At 36.8% G+C, this 22,671-nt stretch overlaps 3 protein-coding genes across 5 annotated transcripts; 1 reads left to right on the plus strand and 2 right to left on the minus strand.

Annotated features, from left to right (window-relative positions):
* Window positions 1–366: 366 nt before the first annotated feature.
* Window positions 367–10,094, minus strand: LOC128681955 (zinc finger protein ZFP2-like). 2 transcript variants are annotated; one of them, XM_053766327.2, is made up of 13 exons: window positions 9,779–10,094; window positions 9,268–9,396; window positions 8,465–8,615; window positions 7,499–7,648; window positions 7,223–7,395; window positions 6,653–6,783; window positions 5,679–5,753; window positions 5,062–5,197; window positions 4,512–4,636; window positions 2,914–3,040; window positions 1,551–1,664; window positions 834–1,031; window positions 367–604 (listed from the first exon to the last, which is right to left on the minus strand). In XM_053766327.2, the coding sequence occupies exons 1-13, from the start codon at window positions 9,887–9,889 to the stop codon at window positions 440–442; spliced, it is 1,785 nt and encodes a 594-aa protein (XP_053622302.1). In that variant the 5' UTR covers window positions 9,890–10,094; the 3' UTR covers window positions 367–439. The 2 variants fall into 2 exon arrangements, with proteins under 2 accessions (XP_053622302.1, XP_053622303.1); XM_053766328.2 differs by having other exon boundaries at window positions 9,775–10,094.
* A 376-nt stretch (window positions 10,095–10,470) lies between these two features.
* RNF220 (ring finger protein 220) lies at window positions 10,471–19,221 on the plus strand. The gene is made up of 8 exons (XM_053766344.1): window positions 10,471–11,059; window positions 12,176–12,382; window positions 13,150–13,299; window positions 13,984–14,055; window positions 14,891–15,034; window positions 15,636–15,701; window positions 16,351–16,425; window positions 17,544–19,221. Exons 1-8 carry the CDS (start codon window positions 10,694–10,696, stop codon window positions 17,634–17,636), a joined length of 1,173 nt encoding a protein of 390 aa, XP_053622319.1. The 5' UTR covers window positions 10,471–10,693; the 3' UTR covers window positions 17,637–19,221.
* Window positions 19,222–19,284: 63 nt separating this feature from the next.
* LOC128681963 (dynein axonemal light chain 1-like) lies at window positions 19,285–22,655 on the minus strand. 2 transcript variants are annotated; one of them, XM_053766347.1, is made up of 6 exons: window positions 22,319–22,655; window positions 21,708–21,921; window positions 21,295–21,406; window positions 20,935–21,081; window positions 20,058–20,228; window positions 19,285–19,377 (listed from the first exon to the last, which is right to left on the minus strand). In XM_053766347.1, the coding sequence occupies exons 2-6, from the start codon at window positions 21,863–21,865 to the stop codon at window positions 19,324–19,326; spliced, it is 642 nt and encodes a 213-aa protein (XP_053622322.1). In that variant the 5' UTR covers window positions 21,866–21,921; window positions 22,319–22,655; the 3' UTR covers window positions 19,285–19,323. The 2 variants fall into 2 exon arrangements, with proteins under 2 accessions (XP_053622322.1, XP_053622321.1); XM_053766346.1 differs by having other exon boundaries at window positions 21,708–22,209.
* Between the last annotated feature and the right edge of the window lie 16 nt (window positions 22,656–22,671).

Here is a 22,671-nt window from a genome sequence, read left to right on the forward strand (position 1 = left end):
TTTCAAATATAAAGTGATTACATAATATACTTCCAGTTCCAGTAACTTTTTTTTTTTGTATTTATTTTCTAAATGTGTGTGTGCGAATGTGATTTTTGGTATAGCGATCGTAGCAGAGACTACTGAAGCTGCAGGCATCAGCAAATCCTAATATTATAAACAGAGTATGTTTGTTACCTCTTCACGCCCTATCTACTCAACCAATCTTTTTGAAATTTTGCATACATGTAGTTTATAGTATGGAAAAGGACATAGGGTACTTTCCATCCTAATATAACTGTTCCCGTGGAAAATTTAGTATTTAGTATTTTCATATCCAACTAGCAACAGCTAGTTAGATATGAAACAAAATAAAAGACATGCGTGGTATAGTTCATTATTATATTTGAGGCAATTACTATTAAATTACATGAATAAGAAATTTATAATACTGTAATATTCAAAACACCGCAGGCAAATCTTCCTGTGCCTTACTGATTTCAGTTTTTTTCCGAACCACAGGTATCTTCAAGTGCACACTTTTTATATGTATGTTTAGGGAGTTAGACTGACTGAACTTTTTCGAACAATATTGACATTCATAAGGCTTCACTCCTGTATGTACCTGAGAAAAGAAAATGTCAATTAATCAAACAGAAAAATCCATTATCCATACTAGTTTTGTAAATGTAAGACAGTGTGTTTGCGGGCATTGGTTGTATTGACTAGACTAGTGATTTTCTAAAGGCCACTTTTAGTTGTAACAACGAATCCCGTATACGTCGAATGAGGCTACTGAGCCACACCAGAGTTGAAAGGCAACAACACAATTCCCATGGAGGGCCGTGACTCACCCTGCGGTGCCTATTGAGCGCCGGTTTCTGCGTGAAGCTCTTCCCGCATGTGTTGCAAGAGTAAGGCCGCGCGCCGCTGTGCGTGCGCGCGTGGATGGCGAGGTGGCTGCGGCTCGAGAACCGCTTCGGACAAGACGAGCACGGGAAAGGCTTCTCTCCGGTGTGCGTGCGTTGGTGGTACTTTAGTGTGGCGTTAGACTTGAATATACAATTGAATAGATATATTAAGAGGACAAATCACAAAGATTGAGCTAGCCCCAAAGTAAGAGACTTGTGTTATGTGATACTAACTCAACGATGCTATATTTTATAACAAATACATATATAGATATACATACAAGACCCGGGCCAATCAGAAAAAGATCGTTTACCATCATGACCCGACTGGGGTCGAACCCGGGAACTGTTCGGTTGAACTGAACTGTTCAGAGGCGAGCACTATCACTGCGCCACCGAGGTCGAACAGAATATAGAACTAGTTGTTCGCCGCGAAATTACACTTACAAGATATTTTTGATGAGTTTTTACAAAATTGTGAATATTCAAAAAAACGACTTAACCGATTTTGTTGTCCCCACGAACTTAAAAATTCTATTGACAGATCCTATATACCTTTTAAATTTAATCAAAATCAGACCAACGGTTCGAAAGTTATCGCATTACAAATACATATTAAAAAAAAAACTTATTTTTAACCGAAATTGATTGTATACTCACAGAACAGTGTTTCCCGCAGAGCTCACAAACAATATTCTTGTTGTATTTGAGACCGAGATGCGCGCGCCGCGTGTGCGCAGACAATCGCGATTTGTTCGCAAACTCCGCGCCGCACTGCGAACAAACACACTTTATATAAATACTAGTTGTTCGCCGCGAATTTATTATATTAATTTATTTATAAATTTTTGAAGTTTTTATAAAATTGTGAATATTTCAAAAACGACTAACATGTCACACAAGCTTTTCAACTTATTTTCAAAAATAAGTTAAAAACAATGTATGACATGTATAACAAATCCATTTAAATAGACGCTTGAGTATTTTCAAAAAACATAATTTCTTGCTTGTAACAGTGGGGTATTGTTGATTAGTTGAGAGTACCTGCTATTCTCTAATGACAATACTGTACGTCGGCGTGAGACGATAGAGATGAATTGATTCGGCCGAACTGGCATGGTCTCTATAGCTCAGTGGTCAAGAGCACGGTCCCGGGTAGACAGGGGCGCGGGTTCAAATCCCGCTCGATCCCAGATTTTTTTCATCTCATTATTATTTTTAAAAATAAATAAAAAAATATATGTGACACGTGTAACAAATGCTCCAACACAAATTTTATTGACAGATAAATTTCATCAAAATTAGACCAATGGTTCGAAAGATATCGCGTTACAAACTAACATACATAGGTACATACAAAAAATGTATTTTTGCCACGAGTTGATTTGTAGAATAAATATAAACATAAAAAAGTAATAACAAAACTATATTTTAGATCTTCATTACGCGCTTCGTTGTTTTTTTTATTATTTCACGCGAATTCCACTGGATGGATTGTTATGAAATTTAGTGTACGGGTAGAATATAACCTGGAATAAGACATAGGATGTTTTTTATCCCGAAATTCCCACGGGGGTGAAGTCCCGGGTCGCAGCTAATAATACAAAGTAATAGTAATTTTTTTATATTACTGCTTTCTCTGTTTTCTTCGTGCAATAGAGTTTACAAACAAATAATATATTAGGACAAATCACACAGATTGAGCTGGCCCCAAAGTAAGTTCGAGACTTGTGTTATGGGATACTAACTCAACGATACTATATTTTATAACAAATACATATATAGATAAACATCCAAGACCCGGGCCAATCAGAAAAAGATCATTTTCCATCATGACCCGATCGGGGATCGAACCCGGGTTCTCTCTGTTCAGAGGCAAGCACTCTACCACTGTGCCACGGAGGTCGTGTCAAACAAAGCAAGATATCTTACCTGTGGAAAAGGCACTGCCGTCGAAGTCGTATGTTTTCTTCGTGCAATAAGAGTTCACAAACAAACAAACAAACATAGCATGATAACTCACCTGAGCACAAGGCAGGCTGGCGCCGAGCGCGACGCCGCGCGCGCGCGCACGCAGCTCCCGCGCGTGCGCGCGCGCGTGCGCGTCCGGCGCGCCCGACACGCGCGACTCGCAGATGCGACACCACGAACTATGCACAGATATATCCTAACTGTGATATATGCTTGATGTGAGGGTAGCTTAAGTTATACAAGTAACAAACACAGTCATTTTTTAGTTCAGAATAAACTCTTGTCACGAACGCGGTCTTTGTTCTGCGCTCCCGTATCATAGGATTCCCTCAGGACCTTGGCTAAAGTATTACTAATATTATAAAAGCGAAATTAGGTTTGTTAACTCTTCACGCTCATAAAGAGGTAAGAGTTTGTGAATTTGTGGGTTTGCGAATGTTTGAGGCGGATAATCTCCGAAACTACCGAACCGATTGCAAAAATTCTCTCACAATTACAAAGGTACATTATCCATTCTTACATGTATGAAAAATTACAAGAAAATTGGTTGAGTAGATAGAGCGTGAAGAGGTAACAAACTTACTTCCGCATTTATAATATTAATTAGGATAGTAATTTCTCTAAGGGTACAAACTACTGGCAATTTCAAAAGCTTCGACGCACCCCTCGCTACAAGACTGCGTATGATTGTAAATCTTATATGGCATGTATTTAATTTAAAATATAAAATAAAGAATATTATTATTATTTAATACAATAAATCAGTTTAGAAAAACATGCTTTTATAAAGGCACGTAAGTTCATTACAACATCTTTCTAACAAATCCAAACTCGGCTATGATACGTTGTACATCATGAAGTTCCGGTATACACCTTCCGGCTCTATCATCAGATCAATTCGACAGCACCATATTATCGTATTGTCATCAGAACTGCATACAGCCGACGATTTTGATGACGACGGTTAAATTAGTTACCTTACGATTACATTACATAGCTTCAAAATCAAAATCAAATAATTTATTCAGAAATTAGACCTTCACGTGCACTTTTTCACGTCATATTCTAAATTAAATGATGTTTACCAAAGCTACAAACTACTAGCATTTCGGAACGGCCACTGCTGAGAAGAAATGCCGAAAGAAACTCATTCAAACAGTGTTGGTCCCTATCATGCCAGAAGGGCTTACCATTTTTTAAATATAAATTTATGTATAATTTTTTTGTGTGTAAGTACACACACTTCTTGTAAAAAAATCAAGTCTCGCAGCTCAGTTTCAACTACCGTAAAAAGTTGTGAGATCCATGTAATACCAATTCGATTAATTTATTTAGTCCCTACTCAAGGGATCTTCTGTCTTATGTCATTACGCAAGTTATTATCGTATCAATATTAAAATTATTTTAGGTTTTAAATAAATAGATCGACTTTGCCATCGTACAATTGTCCGTTAGTATGTATCCAACACTAAGGGCCATCAACCTGGTTTCTCACCAAGTCCTACCGATGTGGAATGATTTAGGTAAGTATCTATAAGAAATTAATGGTCCTGAAATTTAAATGGCGAACAAGATTATTGGTGAATTGGTTGCAGTAGATCCCGTCTCCACTTCAAATAGAATATTTACAGTGAAAATGTTTGAACCCACCTGTCCTGATTACTGGATTTGTGCTTGAAGGAATAAATTATATGTCGCTTCCAGGCGTCGCTCGTCACGAACTGAATTTTGCATTCCGAACAGTATGTATTCGAGTTTTGTTGGTCTGTTGGTATCTAAAATAAATCAAACGTCGTTATAAATCAACTATTTTAATTTTGCGTGATTTCATTTTCATAGAAACTTCCACCCCCCATTAGTCATTTGGGGGGTTGATTATTGAAATAAAAAGTAGTCTCTATTTTTGAACAGGATTCTTTAACTACATCAATACCAAATTTCATCAAAATCGGTCCAGCGGTTTACACGTTATTATAACATATTAGCTGCGCCCCTAGGCTTTGCTCCGCTGAAAATTTCGGGATAAAAAGTATCCTATGTGTGATTCCAGGTTATATTCTACCCGTGTACCAAATTTCATAACAACCCCTCCAGTAGATATCGCGTGAAAGAGTAACAAACTTACAGACATACATCCTCGCAAACTTTCACATTTCTAATATACATATATTAGTAGGATTTGTATTCATATAAAACATACCTGTTCAGTCTGTCTGTGCGTCTTGCTCTTGTGCATCAGTAACCCGTGTCTCCCAACAAAACTGTCGCCACAGATTTCACATACATGTTCCGTGGGATGACTTTTCCTCATGTGGGTTAAATATGACGTCGGTTTCCTGCAATCAAAAAAGAATCTTTCATACTAATATACAGGGTTACTGGTATCAAACGCAAATCCTCCTAAAGACTACTCGGGTACATCAAAACAAGCAACTTTTATTCTATAACTTTTCGTGATTCGTCGGTTTTTTTTTTTCATATAAAAAAATTACAATCTAATTAGCGATTGTACACATGTTAACTGCATGCAACAGCCGAGCGACACGAGACAGCGCAGCAGCGTTATGTAGCGGAGTCCAACATAGAGTTAACGGTTTGTAGAAACGACATTAAAAATAAAAATAAAAAGAAAAAGTGTTTGTATTTATGACGTTTAGACAAAAGTCGTAGAACAAAAGATCAGTCAGTCTCTATGTACCGTATGCGCCTTTGGAAGGTTAAGTTGCGTTAAATACCAATAACCCTGTATAAAAGCGAAAGTCTGTCTGTCTGTTTGTATGTTCCGTCGTGGAGTTTTGTTCATTTATTTAAACTTACCTGAACTTTTGCCCACACAGCTGACACTCGTAAGTATACCCTTTATGCCACTTGTCGTGTTCCCTGGCTTGGTTCCTGAAAATTAGGTTAATATCAATTCAATTTCATGTCACATACATTTTATTAAACTTAATTCCGGTTGCTAAACAGCTAAAAAACTACCAACACTCCTGGAAACAACTAAATTCTACCATTTTCTACCAAAAACTCAAATAAGTCAGTTTAATGCATCTGAGTCGCATATAAGTATAGCGGAAATGAGCGCTAATTCTGTATTGAGTTAGCCAATTCAACAATAAATATACAAGATGATTTTGTATTTGTTGTTAATGGAGAAAAGGCTGCGGTGAAGTTTGTTGCGCCGCTTCTTCTTACACTGCGCTTTGGAAGTTTGCTGTAGACTTGGTTTAAGTAATTTTTTGACGTCAATAAGTGATGTATATCATCCTAAATTGAATAATTTTGAATTGGTAATATTTAGTCAACATGCTCAGTCTATGATATATTTAAAAAATCACTTGTTCTATACAAAACTTTATACCTAACTTGATGAAAATGTATTTATAAGAAAAGTTGTTTAATATCATCGACTGAATATAAAATAAAATACAATGTACCATAAAATAATTTATAAGGATCTTAAGGATATAGTTATTTTTCGCTAGTATAAGTACTAACACAATTAGATTTAAGTTCACTAACAAAAATTAGTTAAGTTTTCCGATAATTAAGGTTTTTTTAAAATAGTATTTTATGACATAAGTACACACAAACATCCAAGACCCAGTTCAATCTGAAGATCATTTTCCATCTTGACATGACCGGGAATCGAACCCGGGACCTCCAGTGTGGGAGTCAAGCAAAATTACCATTACAATATAAAATAATTGATGATGATGTAAACTCTCCTCCACTGATTCAGATTTTATTCAAGTAGCCTAAAGGCATCTGGCATGAGTGTGATGAATACTCACGCGGTATGAGATTTGTGCGGGCAGTCGTAGCACTGGTAGCGGCGCTGGTGCGAGGTGGCCAAGTGCGAGCGCAGCTGGCGCGCAGAGCGGTACCGCATGCGGCAGATGTCGCACGGATAGCCGCCGCTTTTCTACAAGTTATCAATTGTTACGGGTTCCTGAGCAAAAACTACCATGGTTTGACAAAAACTACCATTTTCTACCAAAAACTGCCATTTACTACCAATATCTACTATAATTAATCATATTGCATCTCTCATAAATGAACGAATGCTCACTGTATCACCACTGCCAGTCATTGGTTGGGCAGCCAGTGTCGGAATAGAATAAGCGTTTACTTGTTAAGCCAGCCTTTATAGAATCAATCAATGTAATTTAGGATTAAGGGTTCTGAACTAAAGCTTTGCCTTACACTTATGAGTACAAAGTTGACATTCTAACGAGACGTAAAAATACCACAATTATAATTATTATCAAATTTCAATATTGTCATCTAAGAGTGATTAAAAAACTACTATGGCTATGCAAAATCTACCATACACTACCATAAACACAGCAAAAACTACCAACCTCGTCGTGTTTCTCTTTGTGATTCTCGTACGCCTGCGCGTCCACGAACCCCTTGTAGCACAAATCACACTTGTACGGGGAATCCCTGTAGTTCTCCGTCTTCGCTCTAGCTAACAGTTCCTCTATTTGTTCCTCTTTCGTTAAAATTATCTCCCTTGCGTTCATTTTGTACACTGTAAAATATAAAAACACCGTATTAATCAATATTATCAATAATCAATATTATTCAATCAAGGAATATTATATTTTAAAAAATACAACTTATAAATTCCATACCAAGTTTCCCATCTCGATTCCTCACTTTGTCATCTTTCTTCCTCGCATTTTGCTCCTGCTTCAATCTGATGCTCTTCAGCGGTAGGTCGTCTTCGGAATCTGAGAACTCCTTGTCCTCTACGTCAGACACTGCCAATGATTTTGGAGATTCTGAAAGTATGCAAGATTGATAATGATATCTATCTTATATAGATAATAAATTATTCTATAAACTATAAGTGGGCTATGTTTGTTTGGCTATGTTTGGATGGAATTTTATGTTTTCACATTTGTATATGTGGCGACATCTACCACGCCACATGCATGCACACAAGTGATCCAGGACACTACGGACAGATGGCACGACGGTCGACTCACTATGGACAGCTAACAAGCCCAGACCGCGCAGACAGTGTGTTTTCGATTGGAAGCATAAATACAACCTCCAACATGACACTGGCGGGAAGATCTTCCCTTTGTGGCGGTCGAGCATAATCACCTAGCTCCTGCTACACATAGATTTTAAGTTAGACCATAACTTAAAATCAAATTCAAATCATTTATTCAGAAATTAGACCTTCACGGGCACTTTTTCTCGTCAATTTTTATATTTATAGTTATTTCTCACAATCAGGTTTTATCATCATAGAACATCATTGCTTAGAACCTGAGATTAAGTTATCGGCGAACACAAGAAAACTGGGCGAAGCCATGGTCAAAAGCTAGTTGTAAATATATTGTGCACTGAGGCTCCTGTGGCTGTGACATAAATAAAATATCGTTAGAAAAACTGCACAGTATTTGCCACAAGATGGCAGTAATCATAGTCATTTCAGATGCCTTGAATAAAGTCTGAGAACCAGTATTAACAATAAATAACACACTTGACGTGTGTTATTCCTTGTCAAGTGTTCCTTAATCGCCTTGTACGACATCACCTTGTACGACGAGAGTATATGAAGTGGTCCCATTCTATACTATACTGACCTATAGTTTCTTCAGTTTTTACAGTCTTCTCCACTTCTTCATTCTTGGGTTCATTCTTCACTTGGGCTTCCTCACTTGTGTTGTAGTATTCTATGGGAGTGATGGAAATAGACACCAAACTCTTCTGATTGCCGATAATTCCATCATTTATCTGAAATTTATTTATTTCTTGATGTTGGTAAAACAGGTGATGTTAAAAATAAAATGTTAATTTCAAAAAAATATTAAGGAAATATTGCAATCCAATGTAATGAAAGCGGGACAGATAGATTTTCACATTTGTAATATTCATATGTTTCCAATAGTACAAATGGCCATCTGTCCACTTTGGGAATGCTGTTGTTTCCTATCCACTGCCATGTAATATTATCTCACTCAGTCAACTATGTAAAGTATGTTTGTAATACAAAAGATTGTAAGTTTGAAAATGGCAACAGTTTGTGAGGATGTACGTACGTGCATATGTTTTTTTTGTATTTCACACAAAATCTATTGGACAAGACTATTACGAAATTTGGTAGACAGATAGAATATAAACTGGAATAACACATAGGGTACTTTTTACCCCGAAATTCCCTCAGGAGTAAAGCCCCGCGTAATTAGTATTACTATACACTAACTTAACAATATAAATAAACACATAAATTAAAATTCATACAAAAAAAGCTCTATTGCTAATGGTATGTTCTCAGGTAACTGGGTGAAATGGTCCCAGAAAGGACGGATCACCCCTGGAGCCCCTCTGGTTCTTACACTGGTGACCCTACAAGAAAATTGGTAGATATGTAAGAAAAAGTTGGTACCTGATTTTTTTCCAAAATGCCTCTCAGAAAAGACTCGGCCAGTAGCGAGGTATGCATCAGCTTGAGCGAGTTCCTCAGTCTAGAGTAACAGATGTAACACGCTGCTATTGGTCTCATGTCTGTGTGCAGCTGCAAATTAAAAAATTTCAGATTTAAAACAAACACTGACACAATTGTAGACAGAGAAAAATATAGCAGACATATATTTTGTTTTTCTCAGACACAGTGCTCAAATATCTTTTGACCTTCGTTGTGCGCTTGGTTTGTTAAATTTTGCCGTTTTGTATAAGCCGGAAATTAGTGTTTTCTTTGTGACGGGACGCAATATATCTGTATATTGATAATTTTTTAAAAAGATTTTAATCTAAATACTTTCAATCACAGGCGGGCTTAAGTGGACCACCACCGCGTTACCGCTGCATTCAGGATAAGAATTTTGACGATATCGTTTGGAGGAGATTGGTAATGTTGATATTCTATTTTTATTTTTCGGAAGCTGATACGCACTTACCGCAATATTAGTAAGTTTTTCATAAACTTCTTGCAGCGGTGTGTGAGCAATAACGTGCATGTTGCGGTCGGTAGCCAGGCAAATTCGGCAGAAAGCTGTGATGTTGACCATTTTCTCGGTTTATACAATCACTACACTAAATGTGATTTGCATTCAAATTCAACACTTATATTTGTTTTGTTATATTATATTTGTTAGGGAATTGGAATTGTAAAGCATTTAATATTATTTTTAGGGAAAATCCAACAAAAAAAAACAAACACCATTGATTGAATGTTAGATGTAGGTATTTTGTTGACATGATTTCTTTTCTTACGGTTGGCTACTCTGTCTGTCTTCTATGGCTATTTAGCAAGGCTCTATGGTCAATGTTAGAGAAGGGATGGTATTACCATATACATACCATAAAAGCGACAAGTGCAGAATACTTGATTTGGTGCTGTGTAAAACTAACTTGTTATCTCAGATATAAAAACATTAAGCTTTTTATTCATATAAAAAAGGTAGGTTTATAGGTTTTTCTAAGCAAGCCTGCTGCAGGCCTGCTACTATTGAACGTCATGGTACGAAATAGCAGGGTAGTTCAATTTAGGTCCTGCTATAAAAGGTAGTGGTAAGCCTAAGTACTAAGCTATTTCTAAGGCTATTTCGCAAGCAATAACAAGACGCAATGTCAATGTCAAAACTATTTTGCATCTGTGTTCTTTTGTCAAAAAGAAAAAAGTAAACGAAACGGCTGAAGTTGTTATTGTTTTGCTAAAAAATATTCCTCTAATTACGTTTTATATAATGCAATTATGACTGCAAAACGAGTTCATACATCACAATCGAAGTTTCATCAACAAATTACCGGGCCATTTGAACTATTTAGTGTACAAATAATTACGATGTTTTTAGATTTATAAGTGCAGTAAAATGTTACCTGTTTTGATGTTCAATAACATGGATGGGAGTTCTAACTCGTTAAATAACAGTCCCGGTAGTAGTTTTAATAGTTTTTACGATGAAAGGATACTGAATTCCGTGAGGAGTAGGAAGAAAGTGAGTGAACTGCCCAATTGTCCGGTTTGTTCGTGTACAATCCGACAAGGCGAGTTAGATTCTCATTTGGCGTTGGAAGTAGAAAGATTGCAAAAGTTATCAAATGGCAGTTCCAAGAGGAAAATCAGCCAGACGTCTCCGAACAATAGTTTAGCTGTTCCTGGGTCGAGTACCAGCTCGGAAGTAGTCGAAGATCAGGATGTTGACGTGTCGGGGTGCCTGGGAAGTGATGTTTATCAGGTATGTTAACATCAGTAACTTTGAATAATATGTGGAAAGTCATCTAAACAAAGTTCATGAAGATAAGAATATATTTTATTGTTTTAATTTCACTACCTCAGTTTTCACCTCCACAATGGTTGGTTTTTAATTATTATATTTTCTTTTGCACTGGTTTTTTTTTTTTCTTCTAAATTTTTGACAAGGCTGCAGTGCACTTTGTGTGACTATGTCAGCCTCATGGGGGTTAGGTTAGTGGGACTATGTCATCTCTAATATAAACTTATCTAGCTTTCATAATGCTTGTCCACAATATATAAATGTATTTAGCCACCTGTGATAATAGACTGGCTCAACATAGTGTTGAGCAATCCATTACACATGGGCACTTTGACTAAAAATCTATCACATAGGTCAGAATATCGACCACATTCCAGCAAGACATGTAGCTAGCACAGTCAAACCAAGGCACCAAAGTTGGTGACTTTTGGATTGTCCTGTACCAAATACTTTTCGACTTACAGTGGGCAGATGTTCGGACTGTTATATTTATCATGAAATATTCTTTATATTATTAGTGTTTGACTTAAGACGGTGCTCCCTGTTCACATAGAACCACCATTACACTTGTATGAATTCTTTTAAAATTACCAGTGTGAAGCAAAGGAAGGCCACAGATAATGCTAAATTAGATAAAGGATTTTATTACAGGGTGTTAAAGTTTTTGAGGTAATTGTGTCTACAGCCACAATGTAAATTATAATAAATTATAATACTATCATTATCTAGTTTACCTTTACCTCTTGTATTCGTTCATATCAAACATATTAATGCTAACACTATCAGATTTTTATTCAAGTTGCACACATTAATATAATAACTTAATTAAATTGTCCACACCAATGCACAGGTTTCCTCACAATGTTTTCCTTCACCAGAAACAAATGGTGGTCTCCACAAACTACTATACATGAGTCAGATTGGTATAGAAACTCATATGCCAGAAGTAGGATTCAAACGGCGGACTGTCTTAACCACTGAGCCACAATTCTTCAATAATTTTCAAATTTTCACTATTAATTAAAAGAAGGGTTGACTCAGTCTTATGATATTTCCATATTTTTCGCATTGCCACAGCGAGCACACTCCAATCGCCTCCGACGGCTGCGCGCGCGGCGCCGCGGCTCCCCCGCGCCGCAGCAGGGGGAGTGTCCTGTCTGCAACCTCACGCTGCCCACCTCCAGGTTACAGCGGCATGCGCTCAGGTGTCTGAAGAGGACCGGAGCGGTGTTAGATGAAGATGTACCTGATACTAGCTCGGAGGACGAGAGTATTGATGTTGAGGTATGAGAAAAAGAGTATGAACTGGCCATCTAAAATATGTTCAAATCTTTGTCATTTCTTGCCAGTGTTGAAAATCTTTATTGTTATTTCCTTAAGATACTATGATGTTTCTTTTAGTCTGATTATTCTTTCAAATCATAGATGGCGATATCTGAAATTTAAACTCACTGCGGTTTGGTTTCAAGCAAACTGTGTCAAAGTTATTGCTTATACAGTAAATACAATCTGGCCACATGTGTTTTTTTTTTTCTTTCATTGGGGCGCCACCTAGCTACCGTATTCAACAGCCAGTTTCTTCCTCTGTCATTGAGGCTGGAGCCTGAACAACAAAAAGCCATTTGAATATGTGGTCGTCGTCCAAATCAAAAGGGACCTTATGGCTCCCGGTACTTACGCCATTAATGTCTTTGTTTTGTATTCGAACAACGGCAATAAAGACCTAAGTGCCAGTCGCTATAAGGTCCCTTTTGATTTGGATGATATGTATATCCATCTTTGTCATCAGAATAAATCAATAAATTGTATGATTTTTCAAATTCAACATTGTTTGATAAAGCCAAGAGAACTCCGCATTTATTTTCTACTCTTCATACACAGATTTGTCTATGGTTTTCATTGAAACGTAAACACGGAAAGCAAATCCATAATACTGAATAACATTTCCCCGAAATCACTTAAAAAAATCAACTGTTCTTATGAAAAATCTAAAAAAATGCCGATTTATGAAAAGTGTACCTGTATAGTTTTATTGATATTTCAATGTTTAGAACGACGAGCCAGTAGCCGAAGAAGCATCGGGCAGCGGGTTCGGGGCGGAGTACCAGTGGTGCGGCGAGTGGCGAGTGCGCGCCTCCGCGCTGCAGGAGCCTCCGCCGCGGGCCTCCGCCGCGCGCCGCGGCTCCAACGACCAGGCGCTGGTGAGATAGCTTCACTTTCTATATAAGTTCCTATGTTGCAGTCATTACGTGGGACATAGTTTTAAGTGTGCCCCGGCTTTGCTCGGATAAAATAAATCTCAAGAATTACACTAGCTATTAGTGAAAACTATTTGAAAATCCGTGCAGTAATTTATAAGTTTATTGCGAACAGACCGACACGGCAAATGACCTTGTTTTATAATGTTTAAAGAAAAACCTAATGTAAAGTATACACCTAACCATTCCTCAGGAGTCACACTAACTATTGGTGAAAACCACATGAAAATCTGTGCAGTAGTATTTGAGTTTCTCGCGAATAGACAGACTCGGCAGATTATTTTATAATATGCCAAAATAAGCTAATAGAACCACTCTATATCCTCCCGCCGAGAATGCAAAAGTCGATCAAATGAATGGGCAATGTAACAATGTAAACAGGAGATTCTTCTCATAGGCGTACCGTGTCAGTTGAACATGACCTTCGACTTTCGTGAATGAATACGTGATACCATTCTAGAAACTGGTACAAACTACGTTACTCGTGAAGTTTTCGTCTATTTCTGTGCAAAATTTCATCCAAATCGGCCAATCCAGTAATTTTTAGAGTTTATTCATTACAAAACAATTGTTTGGTATTGTGTCTGAAACATATGTTTATATGAAATATATTTTTATATATTTCAGGTGGTTGACGGCGATGAGGACACTGAACTCTATGGACCGGCTCAGTACTCTCCGTCCAGTATACATCCTGATGTGAGTTGCTCGAGTTTTTATACCTAATTGACCTGATTTGGACGACCACATAAACATACACAAGACACCATTTCGACATCACTATAATACAAGTGTTAAAATAAAATGTTTATAATATCTTGACTGTTTAAAATCAAAACCCTAGTAAATCTTTAATTTTTTATCTAATTTTTATTTTTACTTTTTCGATTTAATAAGTAAAAAACGATAAATTAGTAAAAAAAAAATACAATAAAGTTGTTACAATCCTCGACACATGAGTTGAACCAAAATGGCGGCCGTCAGCGCAGGATTAATTAGAGATGAAAAGTGTCAGAAAGGAGTTTTAGTGGTTATTATTTATGAAAAAATAAACGAGTATTTGGATTTTCGCGGTTAACCACCAGAAATCCCATAAATAACACTTTCATCTCCAATCAAACCAGCGCTGTCGACGCCATTTTGGTTCAACTTTGTGCCGAGGATTGTACCACCTACTATTGACGAACTCCACGGCGTAGTGGTCTCCACAGCCGATACCTGTGTAACCCTGTATGGGTGAATTTCACCAGGGTTTTGAACGTCGCCGCGGGCTATCATTAGTGTTTATTAAATTGTACCATACACAGTAATCAATGTAATTATCCTATTTTATAAATAAGTAAAGTACTGGTACAATGTTAATTTTATAAATGTTGAATTTAATAAAAATGATTCTTTATTTTTAAAAAAAATATGCGACACTAATGAAACGCTACACGCCGCGTTCAAAAAGTCGTGAAATTCACCTGTATAGGTACTTTAACATGTGTTCATTGTACAATAAGGATATTACAAACAAACCAACAATTTCCAGGCTGAAATCTCAAAAGTTGAGAGCAGTCAAGACGACAATCTAGAGGAGAACGGTGAGACCTCGGGGAATGTAGACGTGGAACAAAATGGGGAAGAAGCGGCATCAGTCTCCAAGTGCAATGGGCTGGTTGAGGCTAGTGCGGAGGTGAATAGAAATATATTTTTTTAATCCTAGAATAACAGAAGTGACAGTACATATTCACTTTTTAATTTTATGGCATGTTGACATACTTTTCGCCAAGCGATGATTTATAATCAAAACATTCGTCAAATTCAAATTCAAATCATTCATTCAGAAATTAGACCTCCACAGGCACTTTTTCTCGTCAATTTTTATATTTATAGTTATTTCTCACAAGCTACAAACTACTGGCATTTCGGAACGACCACTGCTGAGAAGAAATGCCGGAAGAAACTAATTTGAACAGTGTTGGTCCCTATCATGCCAGATCGGCTTACCATTATTGTTTCTTACAATGTTTTTTTTTTCTTTCTAATAATAGTACATAATGTACATAGTCAAAAGGTATATCAAAACAGGTTACGATGGTGATCCGTCCGAGATCTACCTTCAGTGACACCTGTCAATCTTGACGTTTACTCTTGCGCATGCGCTTAAGTTATGTAACATCATATGTCAATACTTCATGATATAAGTGCATGCATTTTATAAAGTAATTGACTTAATTCCCATATTAATAATTTTAGAATAAGACTATTATTATATTATATATTTTTGTTTTCAGACCAGGATACAAGCATTGAGAGCGAGAATCAAAGAGCTTGAGAAAAAACAAAATGGCGGTTCCGAGGTACATTTGTGACTTTATATTTTTTTAATACCAAAACTTAATGGCTGTTATATGAACTGTCCACAGACACATAATGCCGTTAAAAATGACAGTTCCTATTATCGTAAAAAAAACCATGGGTAGAGATTGCCAACAAGGGCATAGACAAACAAAACTAAACACAATAAGCTAGCATAATTAAATGATATAGAAAATTTCCATACAACTTCCCCGCTCATCTCATACAAAGCGACAGATTGACGACCGTCGTGGCCTGCAGCATCCGGCGTAGTCATCACGCCGGATGCTGCACTGGAGGTCCCGGGTTCGATCCCCGCTCAGCTCAACATGGAAAATGATCTTTTTCAGATTGACCTGGGTCTTGGATGTTTATCTATATATGTATTTGTTATAAAATATAGTATCGTTGAGTTAGTATCCTATAACACAAGTCTCGAACTTACTTTGGGGCTAGCTCAATCTGTGTGATTCTGTCCATATATATTTATTTATTTTATTGACATCATGAGGGACAAAATATATTAGCACTTTGACACATTTCTTTTGAATTGAAGTGTACTGTATAAAATGAAATGGAAGATATGACAGTATATCTTTCTCTGTCTACACCGGATCAGTATGGTTGTATAATGTAATATTGTGTCCGCAGAGCAAATGTCTGATCTGTCTGGGGCCCTACACGTCTCCCGCTGTCTCCATACAGTGCTGGCATGTCTACTGCGAGGTATGACTAGATGTTGCCCGGGGCTTCGCTCCCGTGGGAATTCTGAGACAATAGCAATCTTGGATAATGTACAGTCAACAGCACACATCAACCTACCCAAATTCATTGCAAACCCGCCTCTATTACCACGCCATAGAGGTACATGCTGGGTCATTTGATGTGCTGTTGACTGTACCATTCTAATGTTGAAAGAATTTTTGAAATCGGTTCGCTAGTTTCGGAGATTACCCGCCTCAAACTTGCAAACTCACAAACGCCTTACCTCTTTATAACAATAGTATAGATAAGTATCCTTACCTACATATAAAAATTATATCCTCCTTTTGAGTTTGTATGAACACGATAAACTTTAAAACTACCAAACGGATTTATAGACAGATATTGAGACTCCTGTGGGAGATTTCAGTGTATAATTTACTAGCTGCGCCCCGGTACTTCGCTCCCGTGGGAATTTCGGAATAAAAAGTACCCTAGTGTTATTCCAGGTGTACCAAATTTCATGACAATCCGTCCAGTAGATTACGGGCCTCTAGTATACGAATATAATGTATCGAGGTCGTATATCAAAATGGCTTTCTATCAATGCTGTGTCAATGAATTTGTATTTTAATACTTGGTTTTACTTGTAGATGTGTGTGCACGCTATAGTGCGCATGCGTGCAATCACTGCCTTTGTCCCCAACTCAAAAATTGGCACAAAGATTTTAAGCATATAGCCGGGCCCGCAGCGCCGTGTTTTCGTGTTAGCTGACACGAAAATATGTTTTACTAACCGATCAGGGGCGTGGACTGACAGTTATGTTAGATAAATAACAAAAACATGTTTTCCGAACCGAATGGATAACATGCCCCGCGTTCGCCTGCGGGGAGGGGAAGCGGCTCATTCTGTGTTAGCGCTCACTGAAGAAAGACGTAGGGCACAGCGCAATACGGACTACACAAACGTAACAACAGTAGGCGCAGCGGACTGACGGTTTTCCTAACATGTTTTGTTAGAAAATTGGCGCTGCGGACCCGGCATAATACAAAAAATAAATAAGATACACGAATTTTAGTGTAATACTTTGAGAATTTTATTTATTTTTTGTTGATCTATGTAATACTCCGTTTATTTACAGGTGTGCTGGCTGCAATCTCTCCGCGCCAAGAAAATTTGTCCCCAATGCAACGCCATCACAACCACGCAGCATCTCCGGAGAATATATATGTAATATATAACTTTTAGATTATATACAGTCTGTCTGTAAAGAGTAGAAAATTATTTTTTTTGTTTCAATTTAAACGTTTATTCAAGTTCATCGATTTCGCATGCATATTCGGTTTCATTCGGCGCTGTGACGCCGCGAAGCCTGGGTTCGGCGTAAAAAATATATTCGGTTGTGATTTCACAACCGGCCGCCTGACGTCAACCCTTCCCGGGAATGCTATTGTTGCCAAGGTTATTTGTCCCTTAGTTCTAAGTTTGGTAACCTTTAAATTTTTTTTTGTGGAATTAAAATGAGAATCGTTCAACATTCTTGTCGTAGCAAAAAATATATATGAATGTTGCAGAATATAAACGTAACAATTTTTCAATATGTATTGTATAAATTTGGGTAATTTTTCTATAAACTGTATATAATGACTAAAATCTATCTTTTTAATTTATTTTCTTTATTCTTTGACTATTTTCTAATTTGTACTTTTCTAAAAAACTTGAACAAGGAGATTTGTTTAAAGACAAAATTGCTCAAATTGTATTTTTTGTATAATGTATCTTATGTTGGTTTAGTGGAAGCGTCTAATAAAAGTAAATAATATTACTTGATTTTATTGATATAGCTATAAATAATTGATAAGTACTACCACTGTTATAAACTTCAGCTATCTATATGCACTAGATGTTGCCCGGGGCTTCGCTCCCGTGTGAATTTAGCCTATAGCAATCTTGGATAATGAACCTTTCTAATGGTGAAGAATTTTTGAAATGGGTTTGGTAGTTTCGAAGATTACCCGCCTCGAACATACAAACTCACAAACGCTCACCTCTTTATAATAATAATATACATTAAAACAATATATGCAGATGGCGCGAAAAATTTTCAACCAATATACTATTTCGCCCAATCATAACGCGCCAAGCTTGTTCGCTATTCGTCGGGTATTGTTTATTATTTTTTGTTGATCTAGGCTATTGGTTGCTATTTACTCAAATGCATATGGCACGAATTATTGATTTTGGTTTAACATCTAATGTGAAGGCTATAAGGTCGATATTTTATTGATTGTTTTTATTAGGTTTGAGTCGTTAAGATATGATTCTTCACCATCGAACATTGCCGAAGCGACAACAAACATTTTGTTCTAATAGAACTATCTCATAATATAATTATAACTAATTGAACAAAACGTAGAATTATATAAACGTGGTAGTACATACTTTTAGGTGAATAAGTTATTAAATTGTCTGTATTAAATAAGTTGCGACGCGATCAGAATGCGGTAATAACGTCGTAAACATTAAAACTTGTAATCGTTCTGTGTTAATAAAGTTTTTTTTTTATAAGTAATATAATTAGCGTTCAAATCTTTATTATATTAAGTTGTATGGATATTTGAAACGCGTCGCTACTTTAATGAACGTGAAAATGGTTTCTTTCTATTCAAAGACAAAAAAATGGAATCAATTATTAGATTAACATTGTTAGTTAAGTATTACGTAGGCTTGTTGTTGATAACAAGTGTATTTGCCTTCTATGAAGATGTACAATAATATAGCTATAGGAATATATTGTGAATACAATATTTTCTACATAATGTTTTGTTTCATTTTATCGCGGATCCAGCCACCACAAGAAAGGAAGGGTCACAATTAAACACAGTTTGTTATAAATTCCATATTCAAAGGCATATTTTTATTTAATCGTTGGTTTCGGCACTGACTAGTGTCTCCACTGCGTCTCCTTCGTTCAACTGAAAAAAAAAAATTAGTAAATCACAGTTTTATGATATTTATTTACATTGCTTCGTCGGCTTTACCGCGGGCGTTTACACAGACGACGCGTAATGACATGCAGTTTGAACTTTGTATGTACTACTGTTAATTTTATTTCCGGAAAACTACAGACCTTGAGTTAACTGCCAACGCGCTAACAAACTAATGTGAAAGTCGGTAGCGGCCCTAGGTACCCAAAACTCCTCCGCAATAGCCTTGAGAGAAGCCGTTAGTAATACGACTGTAGGAAAAAGTTCAATCAAGACTATAGTTACATTTTATAAGTCCTTTGCCGCGTCTTTGTCTGTCTGTTCGCAACGAATTCGAAAACTACCGCACGGATTTTCACACATTTACACAAATAGGGCGATTACTGGGGAAGCTTCAAGTGTATAATTTATTTTTACCCGAGCGAAGTCGGAACGGGCCTCTAGTATTACATAAATGTGAGCATTCCCTTTCCTTTCGTCGCTTCTGGGGGGCTACCATGAAACACGAAATGGTAAAACAGCATGTGGACGTTAGTCGCTACGTGTACAAACACAAAGACCTACCACGAAACCAGAAGGCCTACAACGAAACATACAAATGTTTCGTGGTTACTTCTGCATCCAGCGAATCAATAACTGCTATGACGTCACATTCAAGCATCAATCACCTGCATATCAGCGACAGTGATCGGTGGGTCGTCCTCTCTGATCACTGTCTCTCCGTCCAGCTTCTTCAGGTTCGGCAGCCGGCGCGCCGCCTCCGACCGCCACGCCTCCAGCTCGCAACCGTCATACAGAGGATTGCCCACGAATAGCAAGTCTTCGAGGTGTGGTAGCTCCTTCGAAACAAGTTTTATACATTGGCCCAAGTTTTAATTGTCGTCAGTGAGATTTTGTTGCGTTTAACGCTTGACAGAATCATGTCCGTGCGGTAAACCGAGTCGGACGCCGATCCTGGGAGCACAGGTCATGCTTATCATAATAATATAATTATTATCATGAAAACTGAAGCGACGTAGAAAATTTCAGCTCAAGAAAAACGGAAGTAGGTGAAATTTAACTTGCCAGATTTGATTAGGTACCTACCTTTGGTACAGACAATCACTGGGACAGGTGGAATGGAATAAACGCTGGTGAGTTTTTAGATTCAGCATATCGAATAGGGTAACATCAATAACGTTATATACTACTATTTCGATGACGAACTATCGAGTTTACGGCTAAAGTTTACGGTTAACATCACGCTGACGACTTAACCTTGTACTTACTTACTAAATGTAAGATTACTTCGTACCTACTAATTCCATGGATTGAACTAAATATAAAAAGAACGCGGGAGAATAATATTAAAATAATGACATCAATGATATGGAAAATTATTTTTTTTCCCGCGTTAAAAAGTAAAGCGGAAAAGAAAATGACTTTTTGACTAAATATTACTTTTTGACCGGAAGTTGTAAAAGTTAAGCAATCAGTAGTTTATATCTTTATTTTCATATGGTCTTGGCCATTTATTTATTGTTGTAAACAACGTTTTGAACGAACCTGCAGTTTATTGAATTCGCTCCATTCCTTGACCAAGTTGTTGCTCATGTATAGAACTTTCAAATTTCGCAATACGTTGATACCCTTTATTTTTTCTATTAAATTGTATGATATCCATAATTCTTCAAGTGTATCTCCGAGTGATTCCTATAACAATATTTCAATAAGTAAAACACACTAACATTAAATTCAACAGGGTGAAATGAGGGCGCCACTGTTGTCATTTGTATTTTCGGCACTCTTTTAGAAACGATATGGAATGAACGTGGAGCGACAGCCGTGTTGATTATTAGAGTTGGGTCGATGTTCTATAACTCTATATCCACAGTATCTAGTATTTAGAAGTTGTATATCACTTACCATGCCAGCAAATGATTTAATGTAGTTTCTTCCTAGTGAAAGAATCCTAAGTTTCTTCAAACTATTTAATCCAGTTACTTTTTCTATCATATTCGTTGATAAACTCAATTTTCTAAAAAAATAATAATGATAGAATATTAAGAATAATTAGTGTAAAAAGAAATAAATGTTAGAAAAGTCCTGGGTTTCTAAAACTGTAACTAGATTTAGGACCTTTTTATTAGTATAAAGTTGAGCCCATGCGCTATCGAAATTTCGTCGGTGGTGGTAACGGATTTCGATGAAAGGAATTTTAAAAAATATTAATATTTCCTCCTTTAGGCATGATCTATTGGCGGATTTCGATGAAAATCTAACTTTGAACCTGAAAAGGCTTGATTAACCGAATATTCCACGACAGAATATCAACTTACTCGCAATTGACGAGTGCAGCTAACGTATTATCCATTTTTTCGATCGGCGGCCATTGGAATATCAGACTCACTTCAGTCGCCGTGGCGGCCTGCTGGCCAGTTTTATCTTCCCATCTTTTAATTGCGTCTTTAATTGTGGTCGCTTTAGGCGCGGCCATCGTAGTTTGAGAACAAGAGGACTATTAAAAGTTCTTGATTGTCCCATAGCAACGAGCTATTGATACAACAAATAGCTCTTTTTTTATTGTGTAATTCGTCTGCTCTTCTAAAGGCCTTGAAGCCAAGATTTTTACGGCTGCCAGTAGGCTCATGCATGCATTAGCACGGGCGTAGTCAGGTGCAGTATAGTGGTTCAAGAAAAAAATGAGGAAAAGTACATACAAATTATTTTATGTCATCATCTGATGTAATAAACATGTAGGTACACACACATACATACTCACAAACTTTCTCATTTATAATATTAGTAGGATAGTTCACTGCTTCTAGATTATAGGAAAACCTGTAAGAATTCTATGAATTGTACGTAACCCTCTTCACGCAAGTTCAACTCGCACTTGACCGGTTTATATTTTTTTAGACTGGCATGGAATTTATTTTGTAGTACTTACATTGTACTTGACAAAAACCTAAAATAACTAAAAAATATAGATAATATTATTCAGTATGTCCACCGTCTATAGCTAGTCCAAACAAAATCGCTTATATGCGTCGGCCGTTGAGTATTGTTCTTTTTTTTTTAAGTTTCAATGTGTTAATACTTAAAAATAAATATTATTTTATTCGTTTATGTCAATTTTTTTGTATCGCATTCGCATTTTAATTATATACAAAAAGTTAGTTTATATATAAACTATGGAATAAACACAACAAATTTTTCATAAGTGTACGGTGCCCCTAACTTCACCATCATGATCAATGACATTTCTTGATATATTATCGGGCCATCCATGCACAGGCGAAT

Source organism: Plodia interpunctella, chromosome 29 (assembly GCF_027563975.2).
Source record: "Plodia interpunctella isolate USDA-ARS_2022_Savannah chromosome 29, ilPloInte3.2, whole genome shotgun sequence".
In the NCBI taxonomy this organism is placed as follows: Eukaryota; Metazoa; Arthropoda; class Insecta; order Lepidoptera; family Pyralidae; genus Plodia; species Plodia interpunctella.